This window comes from Rhipicephalus microplus, chromosome 1, assembly GCF_043290135.1.
Source record: "Rhipicephalus microplus isolate Deutch F79 chromosome 1, USDA_Rmic, whole genome shotgun sequence".
Classification (NCBI taxonomy): Eukaryota; Metazoa; Arthropoda; class Arachnida; order Ixodida; family Ixodidae; genus Rhipicephalus; species Rhipicephalus microplus.
Window position 1 is genome coordinate 179,198,871 of NC_134700.1, and position 26,280 is coordinate 179,225,150.

General features: G+C 45.1%; 1 protein-coding gene across 9 annotated transcripts in view; it reads right to left on the reverse strand.

Moving 5' to 3' along the window:
* The window catches only part of Epac (Exchange protein directly activated by cAMP), a 416,212-nt gene that overhangs the window by 158,514 nt on the left and 231,418 nt on the right, over nucleotides 1-26,280 (reverse strand). The window contains exon 1 of one of the 9 annotated variants that reach the window (XM_075888347.1): nucleotides 2,255-2,696. The exons of the other annotated variants lie outside the window; for them this stretch is intronic. Coding sequence (XP_075744462.1) covers nucleotides 2,255-2,408 — 154 coding nt within the window. The 5' untranslated portion in view covers nucleotides 2,409-2,696. Of the gene's footprint in view, nucleotides 1-2,254; nucleotides 2,697-26,280 lie in introns of those variants that run through there. 9 annotated transcript variants of the gene reach the window in all.

The window sequence follows — 26,280 nt, forward strand, 5'->3', positions numbered from 1 at the left end:
TCTTTTTTTTATTATTTCGTATGAACTAAAATTTCTGAAAATTGTGGTGCTCGGCGTATCAGCTGGGGCTGCCAACGACCGCTTGAGCCCTTAAAAAAGGAAGCCGCTGTTAGTGTCAGCTTACGAGGAAATAATAAATGAAAATACACTGGTCGGGAACGGTTTAAAAGGGAAGCTCGCGAATTGTTTTCTTTTCTTTTCTTTTCTCTTTTGAAGTCAAAGCTTTTGACATTCTACTTTTAAATAAACGCTGACTCAGACACCGAGGACAAACACTTTCCCTAGAAAAACGACCGAGTCAGCGACTGAGCGCGATCTACGCACGAGCTGATATTGGAAATTCGAAATCTGATCGATTCAGCACACATGGGCTGTCACACTTTTGTTTCTCTCGTGTTTCTGCGCACGCAGTTTCTATATATATATATATATATATATATATATATATATATATAGGCAGGCATGGTGGTTGAGTGGCCGTAGCGTTGCATATGGACCAGTAGATCCTCCGTGAGCGGTCACAACGTGGTTTATTTCGACGTTTCGGCCTAGAGCCTGGCCTTCATCAGGATCTCTAGGCCGAAACGTCGAAATAAACCACGTTGTGACCTTTCACGGAAAACCTACTAAACTATATTATATATATATATATATATATATATATATATATATATATATATATATATATATATATATATATATATATATATATATATATATATATATATTGTGTGTGTGTGTGTGTGCGTGCGTGCGTGGGTCCTCAAACTGCTACACCAAACGAAACCACTAAAACGGCAATCGCCGATACGAGCAAACGTGAAAAAAAAAGAAGACACGCAAATTCCACATCGTCGAGTTCAACGCAGCTGCCATTTTTGTAAGTAAACAAGCTTCAGACTGTACCCAAGTGGAAAGTCGTGAACGTAGACTTCGCAAAGGGTATTTCTTTTTACTATTTTTTCCATTCTGTGTGTGGACTTATACTTAAGGCTTTCATTCAAAGCCATTGCTCGTATGCACTCGAATAACTTAATTCGTGAACGGCCTAGAAGCGTCTATTGCAACCTCTCAAGGGAGTCAGTAAAAAAGTAGGAACGATTCCGAGCCGCGACTGAGGCAGCCTTATCTCTATTTCGGTCACTCAAAATCAAACTAGTGTTCATTTCTAACACAGGAGAAGTGGGGGATATACGTACGATCAGTACACCTAAAACGTGTGCGAACTCGGCTGCGAAGAGCCCCGCCGCATTGGTCTAGTGGTTAAGGCACTTCGCTGCTGACCCGCAGGTCGCGGGATCGTATCCCGGTGGCGGCGGCTAGGCGAAAATGCTGCAGGCTCATGTGCTCAGATTCAAGTGCACGTTAAAGAACCACAAGTGGTCGAAATTTCCGGAGCCTTGCACTACAGCATTCCTCAATCATATGGTGGTTTTGAGACGTTCAATTCCACATATCAATCAATCGGCTGCAAATGATGATATTATTGAGCACGCAAATCCTGGAGTATCTATTTGACAACTGGGTAACAATGTACTTATATCAGGGATTAACTTGTTCAAGCAGATTAGAAGGACGAGCATTCAACACAGCTTGTGGATATTCGGAGAAACAATAAGAACGCGAGAAGAAATGTAAAGCTAAGAAAGAATCAGGCGCCGAGATCACGAGCTTTTTTAGCGGAAGTTGTTTCATAAGCCAGTTGGCTAGCGATTCGCGCAGCACACGATCAGGGCTAAAGAACTTTTGCTTCTTACCAAAAATGATGCCGTATGCCTGTTCGGAGAATACAGGCCCTTTACGATAGTTCGAGTACGAAAAGATGAGTTAGCTGATCAATTGCTACAATCAATTTGGAACAAGAGGAGGAGTCATTTCACCTAAATAGACTTGTCCAGGCCGGGTAACGAGCTTTACGAAGGAATATAGCCGAGGATAACTGAAGAAAATCAAAATAACGGCGTAGCGTTTTTGTACCTTTAAAAAGAACATAACACTGGGACTGAGAAACGAGACAGCATTGTCGAAAGTGGCAAAAATGCTTGGCCTGTCGGCTCACCCTGTTGCCAGGAGCATTCATGAGAGCGGACAGTAAAGCTTTCTCTCCCATACGTAGCTTAGAGCACGCATAGAGCCCTCATCGCCAGCTTCTCGAGGCCCTTAGCTGCGTCCTCGCAGCAAAACTATCGTGCATGCAGTCATCACGCCGCCGACGCCGGCGATGAGCAACAAACACACAGGTGCGTCGTCTCACCCCAGTCGAAGACGACGTCGGACGACGAGGCGGTCTTCCCGTTCTCCGCCGCCGACAGCGGCGTGTTCACCTTGCGCGGAGCGTAGAGCTGGCTCAGGTATCCGTACAGACATCCGCTGCAATGCTGCAGGCAGCCCTTCAGGCAGGCTGCCATCGCGTACACACACCACGCACTTGGAGTCGGGGTTCTCGCGAAACAAAATAAACGTTTTCGTACAACACACTCTCGCGCGCACGAACACTTCAACTCCCTTACGAAGCACTCGGGGAAAGAAATAAAAAAAAGTGCTTAAACTGAACGAATGGAGTATATCGGAGTCGTTCTAGCCATCTAATACCGCGATCACGGAATTTGGGGAGAGGTTTTTTGATCGCGCGGTCTCGCGCTCCTAAAACTACGGGCGGCCGCAAAAGGCACGCGAGCTGCCCCGCCGAGCACCGGCCACGCTTCGTCGCCGGTCGCAGCGAAATCGAAAGCGGAGCCCTACGCGAGCTCTCCTCGCTGCGCCTTTCTCCTTTCTCTCTTTTATTTACTCTTTCCCAATCGTCGTGGGCGCTGAGAGTGAGTGAGAGGGAGAGCGCTTTCACGGAGTCGAAAATAGAGGGCAAGAAGATTGCGTGACGTCGCGCGACGTCACGAAAGGTGTGAGCGGCGCGCCAGGTTGTGGGAAGAAGGAAGGCGCTCTCGATTTCGCGACGAGACGTCACCGTCGCAGCGGCAAAAGGGTACAGTGTACCGGCAGGGGAGCGCTTCGCAAACGTTGCCGTAGCAACGCGCCGAGGACGCCCAGCTGCGGCCAGGCCTGCCTTTGATTAAACGCGCGGGAACTGCACGGACGACGACTGACGCCCACCGAGCGTCCAGCCGACGTATTGGTGTTGACACTCGACCCAGCGCTGAGAAAGAGCCCCGAAGCGAAGCAGATATGCTGATGTTGCCGCACGTATAGGCGTAGGCGGCATATAAGGAGAGAATAACTAAGGAAGGGGGGCGGAGATGGGGCGAGGAGCGGGGAGTTAATGGCAGCAGGGTAGTCTATACTATATAGAGGTTCGAGGGAGGCAATGACGTGTGCCCGAGTGACTGAACAAAGCTGCAAGCAACTTCCTTCGGTCTGGAATTGCCGGATCGCGTACGTTTGGCGGGACGTCACGCCCTGGATTGCGGAAGATTGTGTCAACAACTAGACTACTCAAACGAAGGGCAAGATACAAAGTGCGGTCAGCTCATTGCTTTTTTTTTTTTCTCGCTTATCTGGACGAATGATACGAAAAGAAAGGAACACTCTTCCAGGAACGACGAAAAAAAATCAAAGCATATCCACGGACTGAATAGTGATGAGTGAAGCGAAGCGTCCATCAGTCCGTCCGCGCTTCCCGCCCGTCCGTTCGTTCTTGCTTCCGTCCGTCCATACGACCATCCGTGTGACCGTCCCTGCGTTCGTGCATACGTCCGTGCATCCGCCCGCGCGTCCGTCCGTCCATGATTTCGTGCGTGCGTCCATCCGTCCGTCGGCACGTCCTTCCATCCGTTCATCTGCTTGTCTGTCTGTCTGTCTGTCCGTCCATTCGTTCACGCATCCATCCATCCAGCCGTCTGATTGTCTGTCTATCCATCCGCGCGTGCGTCCGTTCGTATATCTAGTGAACAATTGAAGTACCACCATCTCGCATCTTTTCATCATATATTCATCATGCAGAAGTACCGCCATCAAGCGGACATTCCAATGACTAAACGAGAGGTGGCCACCGACTACTACTACTACTGCTACTACTACTACTACTACTACTACTACTACTACTACTACTACTGCATGCATCGCGGACGCACGACCCATGGCTTCAGCAGCTTCACCGCTACAACAACCGTCAAGAAGAATTTAAGAGCTACCTCTGTTGGCTTTCTATTGAAATAATAAACCACTCAGTGAAAATGAAAAAAAAAAAACAACGCTGTCGTTTACTCTTTCATTTCCTTCTCAGTATTGTATTTGTGCTTAGAAAAATTTATTCACAGACAGTGTCAATTATTTTTGTAAAGTACATATACATTTTGCTCCTAAATAATTTATATTCACGCAAGCAAATATTTCAAGCAACCTGAATAAGCTTTACAAGATAAACACATTGCATTTTGACCTGGCTGTGTGCGACACTGTCAACACAATCGCTACACTTTCACGCTTGTAAGTGGTTTTCTGTTCTGGCAATCTCTTCATATATCCATTTCTCTCATCGCTGTTATTTAGCGTCTGGTTCATCTATCCCTAAAATGAAACCAATTCAATCAAGACAAAGTCGAAATGTACGTGAAAATACACACACAAAAAACGCAGCGCTATCACACAGTGATAAAAGCGAACGCATGAAAGAAACAAAGTTGATTTTTGGAGTTAGGCCACTTAGTCTCGAGTTTGATGCCAACGCCGTATGAACAGATGAAATTCCTGACACTTTTTGATCATAAATGTTCCTCGAGTCACAAAACACTATATATAACACTATCACGTAATATCGCTCTTATGAATGAAGCGGGTGACTGACAACGGAAGAGAATGACATTGCAGACTTACACGGAAAGACTCGTTATTTTTACGAAAGCCTATCATGTATCATTAGGCAGCTCCAACAACGCGAACTGTACGAATTGATTACTTCGCGGGACGTCATCAATGAACTTCATGATCATATGGTGGTTTCGGGACGTTAAACCTCACATATCAATCAATATCCATCATCAATGAACTGAGAAAGCATATCGATGCTGGCTAGTTGATACTTCATCGCTGAATTCGGTCGTAGCGCCGAGTAACAACCAAACCTCGCATCGACGACGCAATGTCATAACGTCACCATGACGTCACAAAATGTCTGTCGCTTCGTGAAAATGAAAGCCGATCCCGGAGGTTTCGGTGCACCACGTGTGGTACAAAATGTTTAAAAGGGTGTGGGGACGCGGAAAATCGGAAACTTTATGTTACTTAACGCCAAGTAACTTAATTAGTGTTATTTTGGAGCATGCGCTCTTTGCCTGTTCTCTCCTAGCTGCAGCGTTGCCTGAAAAGACCGATTTTATTCCACACGCAGGTCGCGATACCGCTGAGGTAACGAAACGTGATTCTTCCTTTAGTTTAAGGTCATGTTGCTAGGTTACTTAAGCAGCTCACTGACCATAAAGTATTTCCTAGAGCTCTCAACAACACATACGACTTGTGTTTTTTTATATTTTTTACACAAATAGCAGACTTTCGCATCATCACCGAAATGTCTGGTAAGGATGACAGCGCCTCTGGGGCACGGGAGCATGCTTGTATATAGACTGTGAAGACGAGGGAGAGAAGGTGGAGAAACATAACAGACGGCCCAACGAACGGGTGTTGTGCCTGTTTATCTCTTACAGCCTTGACGATATCGCCGTGTTTCGTTTCGCTGCTCTGCATTTCACCACCTGCAAACTATACCGCTATCCACGGTCTTTCCTACAACATATAGCTGCCATCACTCTTTCATTGGCACTCACCGAAGAAGCGTCCGCTTACTGTGTGCTACAAAACTGATCTATGTTTGTTCAGCGAGTTTTGTAATTCTACCCCATTTCTTCGATGACATCGTGCGAATTCTGGGACGAAATTAAATCAAGCCTAAAGATATCATTTTAGATTGAAAGTATATGTAATATTTGAAAAAAAAAAACAAAACATCGTGTGGAGCAGAACTCAATAAAGAATGGGCTAACTGAGTAAAGAGTTGTACCGAATGCGCCTTAGTTTTTTGCAACCGCAATCAGTTTAATTTTTTTCCCACGATGCTCTATACAGTGAGTTAGCAGTTAGATTCGGTACAATAAAATTTCCTTCATTATACCGAAGGAAAGAACAGTAAATTTAAGAGCTTGTTCTCTTCGCTAGATAGATTATTAATGAGAACAAACAGTGATGTATATTTCCTTGGCATCATCGTCTGTTAGCTCTGATTATTACTTCATCATATAGCCATCATACAATGTATACGCTGACGTTTGTTGATATAGCAGCAAATCATTAAAGATTAATCACTACCATACCGAAAAATGCATTGCCTTTGCCAGCATGATTAGCCTGTTTTCCATAATTTTTGGTCTTGGTTCAGTATGCCGATTTGTCACTGAATTCGAATTGTGTGAGCAGAAATGAATCTCTCGCAAGCGCACGCGCGTTTTCCCCATCGCAAATAGGAGTTTGAGCTATGATTGATATGTGGGGTTTAATGTCCCAAAACCACCATATTATTCTGAGAGACGCCGTAGTGAAGGGCTCTGGAAATTCCTACCACCTGGGGTTCTTTAACGTGCACCCAAATCTGAGCACATGGGCCAACAACATTTCCGCCTCCATCGGAAATGCAGCCGCCACAGCCGGGATTCGATCCCACGACCTGCGGGTCAGCAGCCGAGTATAGACCACCACGGCGGGGGGAGTTTGAGCAAGGATCCCGTATTCTTGTCGGTGACTTACAGCGTAACAACAACGTCGAATGCATAAACTAGAAAGAATAGCGAGACACAGACGAAACGCTGGCTTTTAATTGAAAGACACCGCTTTCTCAACCGTACTACATTTCGCCATCGCTTATTGTCTTTTTCTTTTGTTTTTGTTTTCTCCCTGTTACTAAGGTTTCACCAGTTCTCACAAAGAACCATTCGCCTTTACTACCAAGCATCGCATACGCTTTGGAACTACATCACACCACTTTTTTTTTATTCCTGTAGGTTTCCTAACTTCCATGTATTTTTTTTTAATTTCGTGAACTACAATTTCGAAACCACACGCATCCTCTAAGGCGTCCCCTTATTCATCAACCTACTTAGTTGTGCCATCCTCCCGATATAAACAAAGCAAGAGCCTCAAATACGACTACGACGTTCCCGTTTGCCTTCACGCACACTTGGTCCCAACTTGGAAAAACAAACTAACAAGGCTGACAAAAAGGTGATGGCACGGTGGTGGTCCACGCTGCAGCTGTCCGCGAGGTTATTCACGCATGGCGAGCCGCGATTCTTTAGGTCGGCTTGGGTGGCTGGCTGTCTCGACCGTTTGACACCGTTGCCTCACCGCGACCGATCAAGTCCCTAACGCGGCGGTACACTCCCTCTTGCTCTCGGAATGCGCGCGGGTCTTTTATGTCGGCGAGAGGCGACGCGATGAAAGTGGCGTTCGCACTTGCGCCTTGGCAACGACGCTTCTGCGAAAGCGATGACACACGAGAGGCTACGCGTCGCTTATAGGTTTTCCTTTCCAAGGGGAGGTCTGCGAGGTCTCAGTGTCTTTATCCTCTGGGGCCATCGCATCTCCTTTCAACCCCCCCCCCCAACCCTCCCCTCTCCCGTCTCTTTTGCGAAGCCTTGTTGTTGTTGTTGTTGTTGTTGTTGTTGTTGTTGTTGTTGTTTTCCTGCGCAAATGGCTCGTACCCAAAGGAGGAGATTGGCCGATTATAAGGTGAATTTGCCCTATACAAGCCTTGTTGGCACCTCTATGAATTTGAGATTCCTTACACTTCGTTTTCTACACTGTTATATTCCTATTTTGTTGTCTTCTACAACTTTTGTAACCACTTTCTAGGAAACGCTCAGGAGAGCTTATTATAGACGATCCCCGACCGCGGAGTGTGAAGAGGCGCACATCCGTTTCGGAAAATATCCCGACGTATTAAAGCGAGCGATCGTAAGCGACCAACCATTCCCCGCGACCAATGCGTAGCAACCAACTTCTCGTTCAACGGAGAGCCCACGGCAATATGTACCTCTTCGGAGAGAGCTTCTCGTGCATTTTATATGGCGCGCTCGAGTGTACACACGAACTCAACTGATCTCTCGGTTGTCGACCCCGACAGAGGTCGTTCTAGCGTCGCTATAAGGCTTCGTTAAGCAGCGGCAGCTGGTGTGCGAAAAAACAGCGGTATTTTCGACAAAACTGAAAATCTTCGTAAAACTGATTCTCGGTTTTGAAGTGTGGCGGTTTGGGCTAGTTGGTATGACATGACGATAGTTATAGCGCGAGAACAGAACGACGACACTTGGTTATAAAGCAGAGTCTCCTTCTTTGTCTCGTTGTCGCCGTTCTGTTCTCGCGCTATAACTATCCTTGGTTTCGAATTCATCGTTTCGTTCCGCAAGATCGTTTGCATGGCTACGCAGTGATCCACTAGGCTGTATGTACCACGCCTGGTATCAAATCGGAAGTACCCGATTTTTCGCAGAGGCCGCGTATACCGTAAACATTGTCGTCGACTGTACATTTCTTTCTGACGAAAACTTCACCGTCACTGAAATTTATTACGAAGGCAATACAAGGACCCCCCCCCCTTTTTTTTGTACGTAAAAGGCAAGGGCAGCCTAGGTGTGTGCACAGAGAGGAAGGGTGACAGGGTACTCAAGGAAGGGGAGCGACTATGGGATGACCGCCTCCCCCCCCCCCTCCGTAGTCAACTAAGAAAGGGGTTTCAATAGGTATCCCATACTTTCTTCCTCCTTCTTGACGGAGATCCCTGAGCACGCATTTGCAGAGCAGCAAGGTACGACTTCGAAAGGTGGGATTTACAGACGGCCATTGTTCTTCGCAATGCCAAGTGCACGCACTATTGATTGATATGTGGAGTTTAACGTCCCAAAACCACTATATGATTATGAGAGACGTCGCAGGGGAGGGCTCCGTAAATTTCGACCACCTGGGGTTCTTAAACGTGCACCCAAGTCTGAGTACACAGGTCTACAACATTTCCGCCTCCACCGGAAATGCAGCCGCCGCCGCCGGGATTCGATCCCGCGACCTGCGGGTCAGCAGCCGAGTACTTTAGCCACTAACCACCACGGCGGGCGGCTTTGCTCTTCTTCATAACCAAGTGGAGGAGTTAGTGAACTAAGAGATGTTGAACCCTTAAATGAAGATAGAGCGGCCTCGAAGCTCGTCTGTTACGTAGTACATGGAAGTGCGTTATGCTTGCCTAAGTTGTTACTAATTGTATGTGTCTTGTGAATGCGTGTATATGTTAGCAGCGTTAACTTTTCAGGTAACTTCATTTTACAACTTGGTTTTTAGGGGCGAAGCTTCTTATAGCGACATCCGTTCGTCCCTCGTAGTCGTAGTAGTAGTGTGTAACCAGTCTTACATTTTGACCTCCAAGGTGGTGCCGGTAGCAGATTTCTTCTGTCCGTTGTTCAGCAATAAAAAATTCGCACCGTGAGCGTTAACTAAAAGCCTAATTCTCCTGTCTCTCATTCCCCCTTAGCAGCCATTGGCATGTACATTGAGCACTGTCTGACAAGAAAGGGTTGCTACGTTATACTCGCGGGGCGTAACCTCCTTGGTTTCAGAAAAGTTTAGGGAGCGTTCGGCCACAGTGCTATGAATACAGTGAACTAGTATATACCATGAACTCGAGGCGGTCAAAGGTGGGAAGTGGTCACGAAGCGCAAGCCGTACGAAAGTGTGCGTGTGCCTCCTCTCGTTCAGTCATTGGAATGTCCGCTGGATGGCGGTGCTTCCATATGAGGAATATATGATGAAAAGGTGCGAGATGGTGGTACTTGGAGCGTTGGATAGGTGGACGAACGGACACACAGACAGATGCATAGACGGACGCACGGATGGCTGCAGGGACGGATGGACGCATGGACGGACGCAGGAGCGGATGCATGGACGAAAGCAGGGACGGACGCACAGATGGACGTGCGGACGCACGAACCGACGAACGCACGGACGGGCGGATGCACGCACGGGCAGCCACACAGACGCACGCATAGAAAGGACGGAAGCAAGAACGAATGGACGGACGGATGCTTCGCCCCACTCTCTATCATTGACTCCGTGGATATGCTGCCATTTTTTTGCTAGCATGTGCTCTGATACATAGCTGGGATGGCACGATTCGCTGCTAATCTTATACATTGGGAACAGTGCTAAGATCTCGCCTGCTGCAGTAAGCAGCAGGCGAGATAAGGCTATGCGGCTTATAGGCTTATCAAAGTCGTATACGACATCCCTTTAGTACCGGCTGCATGCAATAGTAGTCGGCATATCAAAGGCGCACAGAAGCGCTCTGAAGGGGGCGCCACATTTTGTTCTCCCCAATTTTATGCCAACACACACACACACACACACACACACACACACACACACACACACACACACACACACACACACACACACACACACACACACACACACACACACACACACACGCGCGCATGGACGCACGCACGAACGCATGCATAAATGCAGGCCTTCGTAGGACCCATACACAACAACGAATACGTCCACATAAAACAGGTGCAAGTAACTGGTGCAAAGGCCGAGGCAAGTCGCGGGAAGAGAGCGAATTCGGGGACCTGTCCCGTACTCGGCCACGCGTTTACGTCGCCCACGCTCGTTTGCGCGCGCATATAAAAGCAGCCGACCCTGGCTGGCGGCGGGAACAAAAGAGCAATCTATTCCGAGAGGCTTCCAGGCAAAGCATGAATACGAATCCGCTATAGAGGGACGCACGCCGGAACGACGGTAGCGGCAGTAGCAGCTCGAGCACACCGTAGCGGCGAAAGCAGTGGTCGAAAGCATCGCGGGCAAACCTTCCACCGTCCTCCTTCCGGCCAGTCCTGGCTCTTAGAGCGTCTCCTAAAGATAGCCCCACAAAGCGCGAGGCCCCGCCGGCACAGCCCGCTACTATTGCCGGACCACTTCCTGACAGTGTCACCGGCAGTATACTGCCAGCACGCAACGTTTCATTCGTGCACACACCCACTCGACAGTGTCCATTCCAGCTTCACTAAGCGCAGTGCCGAGCTGAGCGCGCGGCCACTGCTTTCAACCACTTAGGGCATGCTGTCATCACGCTAGACGAATGCCCCCTTCTGAACGGTGTCAAGAACCGAGCTTCCCGGCTCTTAGCAGCCAAAGAAGAACCGTGGAGCATCGCGAGCTGTGTGTGTGTACAAGCGGAATATAGGTCGGTCGCCTACGTGCGCCGCTTACAATTGCCTGAGACGGAAAACCGCAAAATGAATAGGAACAGCATCGAGCATGATGCTTCGATATACCGGGATATGAAGAACTAGAGTTACAAAAATAAAGCCTAAATTAAGCGATCTCTGATGAACAAGACATTCTTTTGTCAGCTGATTTCCGTTTCACTCACTCATTTACTCACTCACTCACTCTCTCACTCACCCACGGATGATTCCACGAGAGATTAACACGGGTCGAAAAGTTGATATTTTAGATTTGATTGTTTATTTTATATTTTATGCACATACAAACCAGTAGTCTAAAAGTGAACGTCGTTTTTTTTTTATTAACTGCATAGTTTAGGAGGAAAAACATATTGAACTTATGTTGTACACAGGGACCAATTTCCTCCTTTGTCATTTTCGAAAGTTAACGACGATATAAAAACACAAATATTAGCTTGATGAAGACATTTCTTTTTCTAGTAAACGTACGCGTAATGGAGAGTGAAGCAGCATTGTTTGAAGCTTGTATGCTGAACCAAAGTGTTTCTGAAAAATGTCTGAACAGGTGACATTTTTTAAAAGTTGCTTGATTTGAGTTTTTTTTTTGCTCCTAAGATAAACCAGCTATTGTTTCATTACTTGGTGACCTAATACAACAGAATGTTTACAATGTTGCCTGTTCATACCGTTGCTGTACCTCGAACACATAATTTTATGAATGGCCTCAAACTTTCAAATTTGGCGACAGTAGAGCCTACTGAAAAACTATTATTAAAAAATTCATCTTCGTTTTTTTTCTTAGAATCTCATAAAACGTTCCTCACAGATCACACAAAAAAAATATTAAAAACCATAATGCTGTATACTTTATTTACAGCGACAATATTACGGGTGAAAGTTCCAGCTTTTCGAGCAAGCACTTAGGCGATAACACGTGAGAAATCGGACAGTACCACATACTGCATACAAACGAAGGAGCGAACGAGCACACACTAAGGCGCTTCGCCCCTAAAAAGGAAAAGCAACGTATACTAAGACACCTACATTTGCGGGGTCTCAAACAATAACGAAGATGAGTGACGTATATTGGGTCAGTTAGATAACGAGACGGCCCTTAATAATAGTTTTCATTTTAACGCGACATTGCAACGGACACCGAAAGTGAACGCGTGACAGAAAACAAACCAATCGTGACTGCGGCCCCGTAAGAACAGTTATACCAGCGTGTCAGAGTCAAGCGGCATACTCCCTCACTCCCTTAAGGCCACTTGGGTGTACATTTGCTTTTACACCCTAAAAATGTTTGTGCCATAGGGTGTGAATTTGGAAATCCGCCCACGGTAATAGGTGTAGTCCTGCTTGCTACACCCATTTCGTGGGGTGTAGGGGTGTGCGTTATAGACACCATAAAACACCTATATGGGTGTAATTTGGTTTACAGTGGGCGCACCTTAGAATCCGTCGAAGCGATGCTGCCAAAGTCTGAATAAATGCGTGTTAAACGAACTGGATCACTCTCGTTTATTTTCAAACGCAAGACCACGTTGGACAAGTCGGCGACCACGCGCGCATGCGCGCGGTATTTAAGATGCGCACAACACACAGCCCTCCGTTTTCAGCGGACAAGCAGTGCGGTCCACTGGCTAAGCAAGCAGTGAAGCTACAACGGAAACGTGCACTTCCTGCGTCTCTTCCGGCACCATGCAGGTCGTTGAGTGAAGTCGTCCACCTAGCAAGTGTTCCGGTGCAGCGAGTCGTGAGGTCGATATCCAGGAAGTTCACAAACGTGTGCGTTATATGGAACGAAGGCATCTGCGGTTCGAAGCTGTAAAGTGTATTAGGGGCAAGCGGTAACAGAGAGAAGACCACGCTTTCTATTGAACGCTGTTCAGCGTTTCGGAGCAGCTCAACGCCCCCTCAGTCTCTCGCGCCAACGAAGACTTATTCAGGCTAGGAGAAAATACAATAAAGCACGACGTTACAGCATGATGTGACGACCCGTCCGCGTCTTCAGTGGTGTCACGTGAAACAAAGATGTCATTTTAAAGGAGCCGTGCAAATTATAACTGTAAAGAGGTGCGCGCTTACGGAGGAGTAAATGCAAGTTCCACTGCGGTCGATGAAGTTCTATGCGAATATATGTGAACGAAACACCACAAGGACTTAACAACAAATAATATCTGCTGGTGCGGAAGTAAACAGATGCACGTAGGCGATAGCTTGACGGAATTGTTCACACTCATCAGAGAGGAGGTAAAGAAGAGAGATGATACAGATGCGCGTTCGCGCGGGAGAGGTATCACGACCGGGCGTTGCATAACATAAACTGCCACAGCTTGCGCGACTTTCGATTCTAGAGGCGCAACGCAGCAAGAAACACTCAGACAGGGCCTGACAAAGCTCGCATGTGAGCTGGAAAATATAAAAGGTCTAGGAGCAGCTCTTTACGCAGACGATGTCACCTTATGGACAAAGGGTGGCTCTTATGCGGACAAAGAAAACGCCCTCCAGGAGGCAGTAGATAAAATACAAGCTTTCGTGACAGCTGCAGGAATGCAATGCTCGCCGGAAAAAACGGAAATGGTTAGAATTAGGGCAAGATACGCAAAGAAAAAGGACTTAATACCGGTAGCAGTACTGCTGGATGGGAGACAAATCAGGGAGGCAGATGTAATACGCGTGCTTGGCATGTGGATACAAGGAAATTCGGGAACGTCACACACACTACAAAGGCTACGGGGAACCACGGCGAATGTGGCCCGGATGATCAGGCGGATAGCAAATAGCGAAATGGGACTAGAGGAGAAAGAAACCATTGCACTCGTTCGTGCATTTGTGATCAGCCGAGTTACGTACGCGCTACCGTACCAGACAATGACAAACCAGGAGACAAAGCAAATAAACACAATAATAAGGAAAGCATTCAAAGCAGCATTGGGGATTCCGGAAAATGCCAAAACCGATAGGGTAGAGAAATTGGGCATATACAATACCTTTGAGGAGTATGCGAATGCGGTGCTTTTATCTCAAAAGGAAAGGCTCAATTCAAGCTATCATGGGAGAAGAATTCTGGGAAAGATGGGATATACATTGCGACCGTTATATTGTGACGAGTAAACGGTGCTAATAGATGCGGAAAAACGCACACATTTAACTGTAGCGCCTATTCCCAAAAATGTGCATCCGACGTATCACGCAGGAAGGAGGAAATCGAGAGCAGACTCCTTACGCAAAGCATTTCAGAATAGCTCAGAAGCCGTCTTTACAGACGTAAGTAAAGCGAGCAGAGGGTCACATGTAGTGGCAATTGTAGCACAAAATCACACCACAATGGCGTCGGTTAAAACTTGTTTCACACGAGTGGCAGAGGCGGCAGCAATAGCCATAGCCATATCCAACGCAGAAATCAGGGGAGAATCAGTGGTTGTGCTCTCCGATTCACAGGCGGCATGCCGAATGTTTATCCGAGGAACGCTACCTAAAATAGCGTATAAATTTTTAAATAAACCCATAACAGGAGACCATCACATTATATGGTGTCCTGCTCACGAAGGTTTGGAGGGGAACGTCGTGGCAGACCGTATAGCTCGAGGCATCACCAACCGAGCGACGGCAGGCCACGACGTTGAACCTCTTTCCAATTCGCGTGACATCCTCCTCCAACTAAGGAAGCAACGAAAGGAATATGGGCTTCCACATAAGGACTTGGATAGCCAGCAAAGCAGGGATTGGAGACGCATACAAACCAATAGCTTTCCCAATTTGTACCATCTAAGTAGAATATATCCCGCAAGATATAAAGACACCTGTCCGTGGTGTTCACAAGTACCAACACTCAGCCACATAACATGGGAGTGCACCCAGAGGCCCACACACATCGACAGCCCACACATCACGAAGCAACCACACATGTTTCACAGGCAGTGGGAGGCATGGCTTGCGGACGAGGACAAGCAGAGCCAAATAGCTTTGCTTGACCAGGTCCAGCGAGCCGCTCGTGCCAGCGGAGCCCTGGACTGAGGGCCCGACCAAACTGCCTGCATTTCAAAATTTTTTTGTAATTTTTTTTTCTCTCTGAATAAAGTTTCTTCCTCCTCCTCCACTCAGACAGGGGAACACATAACCGGTATATAGAGAGATGCTCAGAATTGAAGGCAGTTAGCGATATGTGATGATGGTAATTTAAGCTTCCCATGAAACGCTTTCTTTTCTGAAAAGACGAACCGATTCCGTTTCGTTCGAAATGCAGGCGGGTGCCATATAAACATGAAATGCTAAGCTGCACTCGAATACCGTTGCCGAAAATTGAAAGTTCAAACGCGCAACGGTTTGGTTATTGGGCTCGACTATTGAACCACCGGTCGCGGAATCGAAGCCCGGTAGTGGTGGTCGCATTTTCGGTGGAGGCGAAAACGCTCCAGGCATGTGTAGTTGGACTTACTTGCACGTTAGGCCAGGTGGTCTAAATTTCCGAATCCCACCACTACGGCGTCTCTAATAGACATATCGTGGTTTACGAACGTAAAAAACTCAATAATTTTTATTATATCAAACAAAGTTGAAGCAATGTATACCTGTATGATCACAGGTCCTTGAGACAGCCAACGCATCGCTTTCACGGAGTTTCATATAAGTCATTTTGTTTACTGAATCACAGCTCGTAAAAGACTGTTCATACAGGTGTTCTTGAGTACGAAAATTTCCTTCTGTCGATACCTTCGTGAGCTCTATAAAAAAGAAAGAAAAGAAAAAGCTGAATACTTCACCTGTAGAGCTCCTCCGCCGTTTGTAAGACAACGCGACACGCCGCATGCAGCATTCACTTCAGCTGCAGATGACAGCTCCTTTCAGACGACGGCATAAAGACGCACCTGCCTCTCGCATGTTTCTTCTAAAAGAATGAGTGCTGTAGACATTAAAAAAAATCAATGCGCTATACCTGCACGCTGTTCGCATGAGCCAAGATGCTTGTCTGTGACGAAACTCTCGTTCTAATACGCCCACGCGTTGCAGTATACATCGATTTTATGTGGAAGTGAATATACAAGGTTATCAATGAGAAACGCTATTACACGGCCGCAAATTTGATGTTGATCTCAATGGCGTTATCGTAGCAGCTACCGTTGTGCAAGCTAGAAGGAACCGCTTGTGTGGGCGCGTGTTTCTTTTTACTCAGCCAAGTCACGCTCTCCGAGATCTCCCCTGACCCGAAAAAAAAACACTGTTTCCGACAGAACATAAAACCACGTAGCAAAAAAAAATAGTTATAGTACTTATATGACATTTCTGCTTGAAAAGTAAATAAAATAACGAAACTAGCGGGCCCAGCGCTTAGATTTCGTGGGTAGCTGCAGCCCTAGCACGTATTTTCTGAAAAGAGGAAATAGCCAGCGATTGCGAAATCAGACAAACGGGTTCGCGTATAGAAAATGAAGAAATTAAGATACGTTTATCAATTGATGCTTTCAGCAGCGTCTATAACTGATATACGCAATAAATGTTTGAAAAAAAAGCTTCGGCGACCTTTTTATTGCAAGAAAAACATAAGGTGTGCATAAAAAAAGTTTTAATATTAATAATAAATCGGGCGTTTACCGCCACATACCACGATATGATTATGAGAGACGCCACAGTGAAGGGCTCCGGAAATTTCGGTCACCCGAGCTTTTTTACCACGCACCTAAATTAAGCACACGAGCCTCAAACATTTTCGCTTCCGTGGAAAATGCAGCTGCCGCCACAGCCGCGATTCGAACCCGCCAACTTCGGGTTAGCAGCCGGGTGCTATAACCACTTGACTACCGCAGCAAGGATAAGGTATGCAGCGATCTGCGTTTGCATTGATATGTCATTGTTGAAAAAAATAATAGGCGCAAGCAGGTTGCACTCTAAACGCCTACAGGTTACACTCTAAACGTAGCATCACGATTCCGTAGATCCAATTAAGTAATCGAAATTAAAAATGAGGCGATAGTAAGCTAAGCACACAGGAGATGGTCTCGCAGACCATTGCCGTTTTAACGATAAGCGACAATGCAGCGGCGGCAGAATGGAAGGAAACGTACGAGACAATTGCAACGCTAAGTGAAAACGTGATAATATAAGGTATAGCGACCGAAACAAAGGCGAGAACGCAGGTTCAAGAACGCGCTTTAGTCCCACTGAAAGCGTGAAAAGCGAAAGCACCTATTTCTCGTCAGCATCACGAAACGCCACCCAAGACACGCCATAACTCAGAGCGCTTCTGCGCGGGATTTATCTCGCATTAAAGCATCGAGAACGAAAGCCCTTCTTTGTTTTGTACCGAGAGATTCGCGGTGAAATTCAATAAGCGTCTCGTAATGGCGTGCGACGGCGGTTCCCACAACAACGGAAGAGAAAAAGAAAAAAAAAACAGCCTAAAACCAACGTCTCCTTTTTTTACGGGAAATTTCAGAGTCTCTGCGTAAGGAAATGTATATACGACGATACGCTATCATCTCCCAGGAGGAATTTCTCCAAGTGCACACCGTACACACATACGCGAATGCTAAATTTTCGATGAGGATGGCGATGGCGCCATGGGGATGTGAGACGAAAACGTCCCGGCGATACGCTTATAATAAAGTCAGCCAAGCAGATAAGGAAACGAAATAATTTGGGACGAGACGCTGTCGAGTAGCGGTCCTTGCTCACTATTGAATCGGGTCGTGCAAAAGAGCAAGCGCAGCATTAAGTTAAAGTGTCTTCTTTTCGAGTGGAAATGAACGCAGAAAAAAAAAAGTTTTACAAAATGCGACGTTCGCTGCGCTCGGCGATAACTTTTCAGCGGCTCGGTACCTTCGGCCCACCACACACACTGCTCCAGATGGCAGCAGCATACTATATATATATATATATATATATATATATATATATATATATATATATATATATATATATATATATATATATATATATAAGCGCTGAGTGGAAGGAAATCCAGAATCTGCACCGTGTTTTATAAGTGCCCGCAGGATCTTGAGCGAAAGGTCAAGGTTTTAACGTGGGTTTGCAGTGTAGCCTCTTCAGCGTGAGTGCGTGTAAGTCTATATAGAGTAGTGAGTATAGTAGAGAGGTGTGTTTACGTCTAGAAAGTTTCGCCGCTCCTTCGCAGGCACCATCCGTCACACTTAAGCACGGTGCGATCGTTAACATTCCATGGTTCTTTCTTTCTTTCTTTCTTTCTTTCTTTCTTTCTTTCTTTCTTTCTTTCTTTCTTTCTTTCTTTCTTTCTTTCTTTCTTTCTTTCTTTCTTTCTTTCTTTCTTTCTTTCTTTCTTTCTTTCTTTCTTTCTTTCTTTCTTTCTTTCTTTCTTTCTTTCTTTCTTTCTTTCTTTGTGAAAGCCAGTTTGATTTCCACACAGTATGAAACTTCCGTGCACAGGAGCGCCCTGCCGTTTCACGCAGACAATACGTGGGTTTGAAATTCAGATAAATAGGGAGCTTTAGAATACCGTTTGCAAGCGCTGCGGGCGTTGCGGGCGAAGCTGGCGCCATAAGTGTTTTAGAAAAGCGTTTGCCCTGCTGTGAACCGTAACGCACGATCGCAGCGACGCCGTACGCTTGCGGGCCACATGCGGGCCGCGATCGCCGCACGCAATTTCGGATTTTCTGCGTGCGGTCCGCGAACGTGAACACCAACTCGCATTGCGACGCATGCGCAGTGGCAGCGACCGCACCGCAAGGGCTCGCGGTGCGCTATTCTAAAACTCCCTAATGAAAAACGTACCCTACCTGTAAAGCGTTTGGGTTACGTTGCGTATACATTCCCAATACGCTGCAAGCGTATAACCCTAGCCGAAATGGCAAGCAAAATCGCATTCGTCGTTCTCGTATCATTGAGTGAAGTATGAGCGAGCTTAACCAAACAGGAACACTGCATTCGAATGCGGCGATTGATGAATTCTTTATCGCTATCTCCCAGCATTCGTGACACGCGTACTGCTGTGAGGCACATTTTTTCGGTGCCAAGCAGCGCACCAACGCGCATCTACACATCACTAAGCACTGGAGCTGAATGATCTTTTTAGTGAGAAACATGTGCACGTGGTACGAAACGTCTCTCTTGCCCTTTGCATTGCTGGAAATGCCACCGGTATAGCTACGCCCAACAGCAGAAGTTTACGGTATACGTTGGCTCCACAACAAATCAGAATTTTCTGCTCTCTTATTGTGTAATGCCTGTATTGTAGGTGGTGAATGTACAGGTTGCAGTGCAAACTGTTGAACATAGTTGAAAACATTACGTCACCCATAAAATTATTTGCTGACGTCTGCGTCATATACAGAGAAATCACGACTGAATCTGATACTCGCATTTTGCAAACCGACCTAGATCACGTAGCGAACTGGTGTAAAAAAATGGAAAATGAATTTAAACATTAAAAAGTGTTCCAGTGTGAGCTTCTCAAGGAAAATATTCAAATAAATTCATCAATATAATATAACATCCATGGCGTACTCATTAACACACACTGCGATTATAAGCATCCTGGTGTTAATTGTACTGAATCATTTACATGGAACAAAAACATTTACACTGCCGTAGCAAAAGCTAGTGGGACGTTATACTTTATTTGAAGGAATTTTAAACAGCGGCGACACGCGAAATCAAGGAAACTTTATATTTCTTGCAGGTCAGTATACTTGATTATGCATGCGTAGTGGAACCCCCACCAAGACTATCGTATAAATAAAACAGAAAAACTTCAGAATCAAGCGGCAAGGTTTGTTTTACATAATTATATCCCCTGTGCCAGCGTTTCACAAATGAAGGCCACTTTGGGATGGGATTTGCTACATGTACGTAGACAGAAACTACGGCCTAAACTGTTGCACCAGATATATTACTTTATCACAGGAATCAATCACCATAGCTACCTTGTTCAACCCCCCTACACATCCATTCGCTTTGACTATGCAAAAAAATATCTACCTTCAAATGCAGATTCAATACTTTTCTTCTACTCATTCTTTCCAAAAACAATAAGAGAATGGAACAGCTTAACCCTTTCGGCCCTGGCGGTGTCAATTGACACCACAGCACAAATTTTGCCCTAGTATCTCGGAAACGTAACCAATACTGCTCATTCTTGGGGGCATAGTTCTTCAATGATCCCCACTGCGATTGGCACCGATATTGCGGCACGTTTGTGGAGGTAGCAGCCACAAAGAAGAAGAAGCGTGACCAAGGTCTTCCGTGAAGCCGAGGCGCGTAAGTTGAGCCGGGTAAGCGCCATTTTCGGGACGACGTACCGAAGCTGTTTCAGTGAGTACTAGGTTGAAAAGTAAGACGTTGGTTTCCATTTTGTGTGCACCATTGATTGGCAGAAAAAAATAAGCCACTTTTTTCATTTTCCAATCACAGGGTCCTAATTACCTAATTTTATGTCACGTTAATTAATCCGACAATGCTTGTACCAGTGGCTCAATTTTTCGTTTGTGGTCTTCTGAGGTCCTAACTACTAGAAAAACGCACACAAAAAGTGTATCTGACCAAAATAAAAAATCCAGGGCTGAAAGGGTTAAGTGACTAGTTGTTTAGTATAACGAATAATCACTTAGTTTTTTCTATGCGGTGAAATTCTTTTTCCATTATGTGAGTTGTGTGTGTATGAAAGTGTATTTGTGATCCATTATTATGTTCTGATAAATTTCACAGTGTTTTTTATGTGCGTTTATGTATTTTGCTACATATTCATTTGTACGGATTGTTTTTTTGTTTCTCCCCCCCCCCCTACGTGATGCCTATATATCGATGTAGGTACTCTGTAAATAAATAAATAAATAAATAAATAAATAAATAAATAAATAAATAAAGTACAGGCTGGAACATTTATAGGGATGTTATGTTGCCAGACAAAGCGAGAAGGTATACATTTCTCGAACAGATTGCGTCCAGCAAACTTTTGCTGTAGGACGTTATAATTCTCACCTTTTGATAAGACGTCGAGTGCAATAACACTGCAACCCGTGGCAAGCCTTGGTATCTTTCGAGTGATTAACCCATATGTAGGCTCAATGAATACTGATTAGAATAACTATTTGCTTGTTTTACTTTAGGAAGATAATTTTGAATTCGTCGCTGCTTTTAACTACTGAGTAACGTCATGTAGCTAAAGACTGAACTGCGCAAGCGATAGAACACGGCACTTTAGATGTCCGTCGTGTTTGTGCAGTAAATTCAGAGGCAGCGAGTTCGTTCCCATTCCAAGAAAGCAGCATTTAAAATCAAGGAGAAATTCAGAGAAGAAATAAATAAACAAGGACCTTTCAGATCCAACATACTTTGGTATATCACGAGTAAACTCAGGTGTCATCTCTTTTCTCTTTTTTTTTTTGGTCACAAGACCTTTAGGTGATATCGGCGCATTTATATAGCGCCGGCTGCCGCGTTTCACAGGTATACTCATGCCCTAACTCGAGCCCTATGAATATAACAAGCACATGCCATCTAATGCATTTGTAGAGTCGCACGAAGTTGAGCATCATCAATCTTAACTGAACACACCGGGGAATATAAGCGCAGGCGGGAGCGACGGACGCGACTCCTATTGCCCGCTGCAAAAAAAAAAAAAAAAAAGTCGTGCCACCTTCTCAGTTTTTAACAGGACGACGAAGTCGAACAAGTTTCGCAGTTCATAAATCTGATCTCTCGAACCTAACTCGTTGTTATTATTTATTTACAAGATCCGACGAATCGCGTTCGGGTGGAAAACATTAACGCCGAGGCTCAATGTCACGACGCGCCCACGTTCCCCAAAGTTTCCGCGGGCCCATCTTCCCAGCAATCGCTATCGTCTGAGCCTGCGCCGAACGTTTGTAATTCTGAAATCTAACACACGTCGGCACGGAGCCTGTTTGAGCTCATGCATTTTCGAATGCGGCTGGAGTGAAACGCCTCCGCTGTTCTCTGTACGTGGAAATTCGCTAGATCTCCGTGGGTGTATTGGTCGGACCCCGTGTCCCCAGCGCGCTCGATAAGGACAGCGCAGCAATGGAAATAAAGTATGACTATACAGAGTGCACTCAATATGTATATAGACTCGGAATGGAAATAAAATATAACTATACGAAGTGCACTCAATATATATAGACGGTATTGGTGAGCACACTGCGTGAGGCCTCCCACACGGCAGCCATTATTAACAGGCTATTTACTGAGGTTTCCTTCAACGTTTTCCAACAATGCTCCACTCTAAGCAGACGATATTTCGTCAGACCCTCGACTTCGGTAAGCCACACTGAATGGGCATCCGCGAATTCCTGCCAAATACATACATACATACATACATACATACATACATACATACATACATACATACATACATACATACATACATACATACATACATACATACATACATACATACATACATACATACATACATACATACACACACACACACACACACACACACACACACACACACACATACATACATACATACATACATACATACATACATACATACATACATACATACATACATACATACATACATACATACGTACATACATACATACATACATAGATACATACATACATACATACATACATACATACATACATACATACATACATACATACATACATACATACATACATACATACATACATACATACATACATACATACATACATACATACATACATACACAATACCGTGCTTTGTGTGTAGTAAAGAAGGCGTGAAACTATACGTAGAGAAACACCCTCACACATGTGCACTTACGCTTTTCGCAGCAGTTTAGATGGACAAAACGGACGACGTTGCCGAGTAATTAAAATAGAATACATGCAACAACAGTTTCTAATGACCCGTTTAGTTAAATGTGAAAAAAAATTAATAACGAAAGAAACACTCCCACATAAGAACGATTAACTGCTACGAACGAGGTTGCAAATCATACTCTGTGACTACGGAATCTCGGACTAAAAAACTATGTTAGCGAAATTTGCAGAACGAGGACGTGCATGACCGTTTCTGGGGGCAGAATTATGTTTTCCTACAGCTTGGAGAAATGCTCGAACGACGTTATGCCGGAAGCTCAAGATTCCTTTATTAAACATTCACTTATTACACGAAGTAAGCATGGGAAGCAGATCAACAAGAAAGAAAGAAAGAAAGAAAGAAAGAAAAAGAGAAAGAAAAAAAAACGAAAGAAAGAAAGAAAGAAAGTAAGAAAGAAAGGAAGAAAGAAAGAAACGCCCTGTCTTAAAAAGCAAACTAGGTGAGAGAGCTGATTTAAAATATATTTTTATTGATCGTTCGCTGATTCATACATTGTTATTTTTTCTAAGTGATGAAAAGCATCGCGTCTCTATAGACGAATAAGGGCTACCGTATAGAAGCACGCAACATGAACAGCTAAGGACGCTAAATGAACAAAGCCAATGCACTGAACAGCGACGAAGATTTCCACAATAACGGAAAACCATATGTTACTTGTCGGAACATATGCTCGCAGTGACTCTACGTATTGGTTGCGCATGCTTATGAGCAAAATTATATAATTATTCCGTATCTTGGAGCGCTACAATGCCATCCACTAAAAGCTTTACAGAGACAATCCCCGCCCAATTGGTTGGGGTTAAGAGTTTATTATTATTATTATTATTATTATTATTATTATTATTATTATTATTATTATTATTATTATTATTATTATTATTATTATTATTATTAACAAAACACGACGTATGACACTATCACAGTGTAGTCACTTAATCCGGTCCAGTTATATATCTGAATGATGCAAGCTTTCAGGCTTACTCAGCTGTTCCCACTTTTCTTGCCTGTTTTGACTGCATTTACCATATCACAACACGCGCTTCTTCCCTACTATCTATGTCATCTTTCTATTCCCCTACCCTAATTACCCAGCTTCGAGTAATAGCCAACCGGAAGCTTTCTTTGCTAACCTCCACGCCTCATTGCTTTCCACTCCCTTCTTTCCTATACGCGTAATTAGCTTTTTGTCCAAAAATGCGACCACTGCGGCTTTTAGAGTGACGCTTCTAGATCATTCGTGGAAACGTCGAGGCGTACGCACATCGTCGTATGGGTTCCAAGCGAGCCCGCGAACGTCGAGCTGGAGGCCGTGCATGAGCCAGCGATAACGATGGCGGAGCTGTCGCCGCATGCCGGAAATGCGTCCAAATTAGGGCTCTAATCACCGGGCACTGGCCAGACGGCCTTGCGGCAGTTTTCAGTCTTCCGCCAGTCCCGACGACGCCAACTGTTTGGAATGCCACATAAATGTTAACGGTGCTGCGCGAAAAAAAAAAGGGGGGGGGGGGAGACACAAAACGAAATTGCACTAGGTAGAATTGGAAGCTGGGCACGTTGGTAACGATTCATTGTGATAGGTATTGTGGTAACGATTCGTTAACATTGGCCAGACGGTGTGGTGTGTCAGCTCTATAGACTTTATGGGGGCACCAAAATTCTCTTCCGGGCATTGCAACTTCGGCATACTCGGCCATGCACAGCCGGGACTGCGGATGAACTGCAGACTTTTCGACAACGAGGGTTCTTTTCCGCCACCACGACCAGCTGACAGGGTAAATATTTGAAGCCCACAGGATTCAAAAGGCAGGCAAAAACCTGCGTCAGTGAAGTGTCAATCGCTCTCGTTTATAAAGAATTATCATTTTTTAGATTATTGCCCCTCACGTTGTTAGGGCAAGATGGCACGCGTCTATAGCAGTTATTTTAGTTTGTTTAGTTTTCTCGTCATGCGAAAGCATGCGCAAATAACTGTAAATGAATGGTGTTTCTTCATTAAACTTTTCAGTTGAAAGTCAGCGCTCGTCCTGTGTCTTCCTACTTCTCTGTACTCGCTTTTCGCGCTGTTTACCTCTGCGAAAACCAAAAAAAAAAACATGCACAAAGCGCGCCGTTAAGATAAGTTACCAGCTCGGCCAGCAGTTCGCACTCTCACATAAATGAAGTGTAATTGAAGTGTTCATAAATGAAGTGTTTACCTTGTAGTAAATGAAGTGTTTATTTCAGGTGAAATGAGGTGTACATAAATGAAGTAGCTCCAGCTGCGGGTATGATGCGGGTATGATTGTCAGACACAGCACCGCAAATAAATGGATGTGAAATGCAAAGGAAAAAAAAAAACAGTACTTAGACTTAGGCGTAAGTTAAGGAAACACGGGTGGCCAAACTTTATTCGGAGTCTGCCACTACGTGCCTAAGCGTATCACTAGCGTATATTACGCCTGGTGTCATGTCCAACTTGATTTATAGCGACTAGAACAGCCACATAGTTATATTTGAGGCACCCAACATCGGCCTTACATTTCCACTCGGCGGCAAGGTCGTATGTTTGAAGAAACTTATGGCACCATTAAAAAAAAAAAGCGTATGCTTCTCCCAGGACAAAAAACGCCAACCGCCTATTTTTCCTACGAGCATAAAGGAATTTGAACTATTTTCGGTTCAATGACAATATTGAACGACACACAAAGGACGAATAACCTTATAAAAGAGTGAGTGCACACACACACACACACACACACACACACACACACACACACACACACACACACACACACACACACACACACACACACACACACACACACACACACACACACACACACACACACACACACACACGCACACGCACGCACACACGCACACACGCACACGCACGCACACACGCACACACACAAAAATGATATTGCTGATGAGTATCTGGTTTGTTCCTAGTCAACAGGCCTGTTGATTTGCTGTTCTTTCATTGTACTTTTTAAATAATGCAAATTTTACCTTTTGATGTGATTGTCTAAAGACATGATTTTTTTGTTCTCTTGTTCCTTTCTCTCACTAACCACAAATGCTTTGTAATTATATTGCCAAGATTGCTTTGTAATTATTGCTTTGTAATTATATTGTCAAAATAGTCTTCACGGCTGTTCGCAAGGCGACGCGAGCGCGCCATGTACGGCGCTTTCGAAAACGAAGCTGCTTGATTAAACAGCAACAAGCGCGAAGGTGGCTCCATCTCTG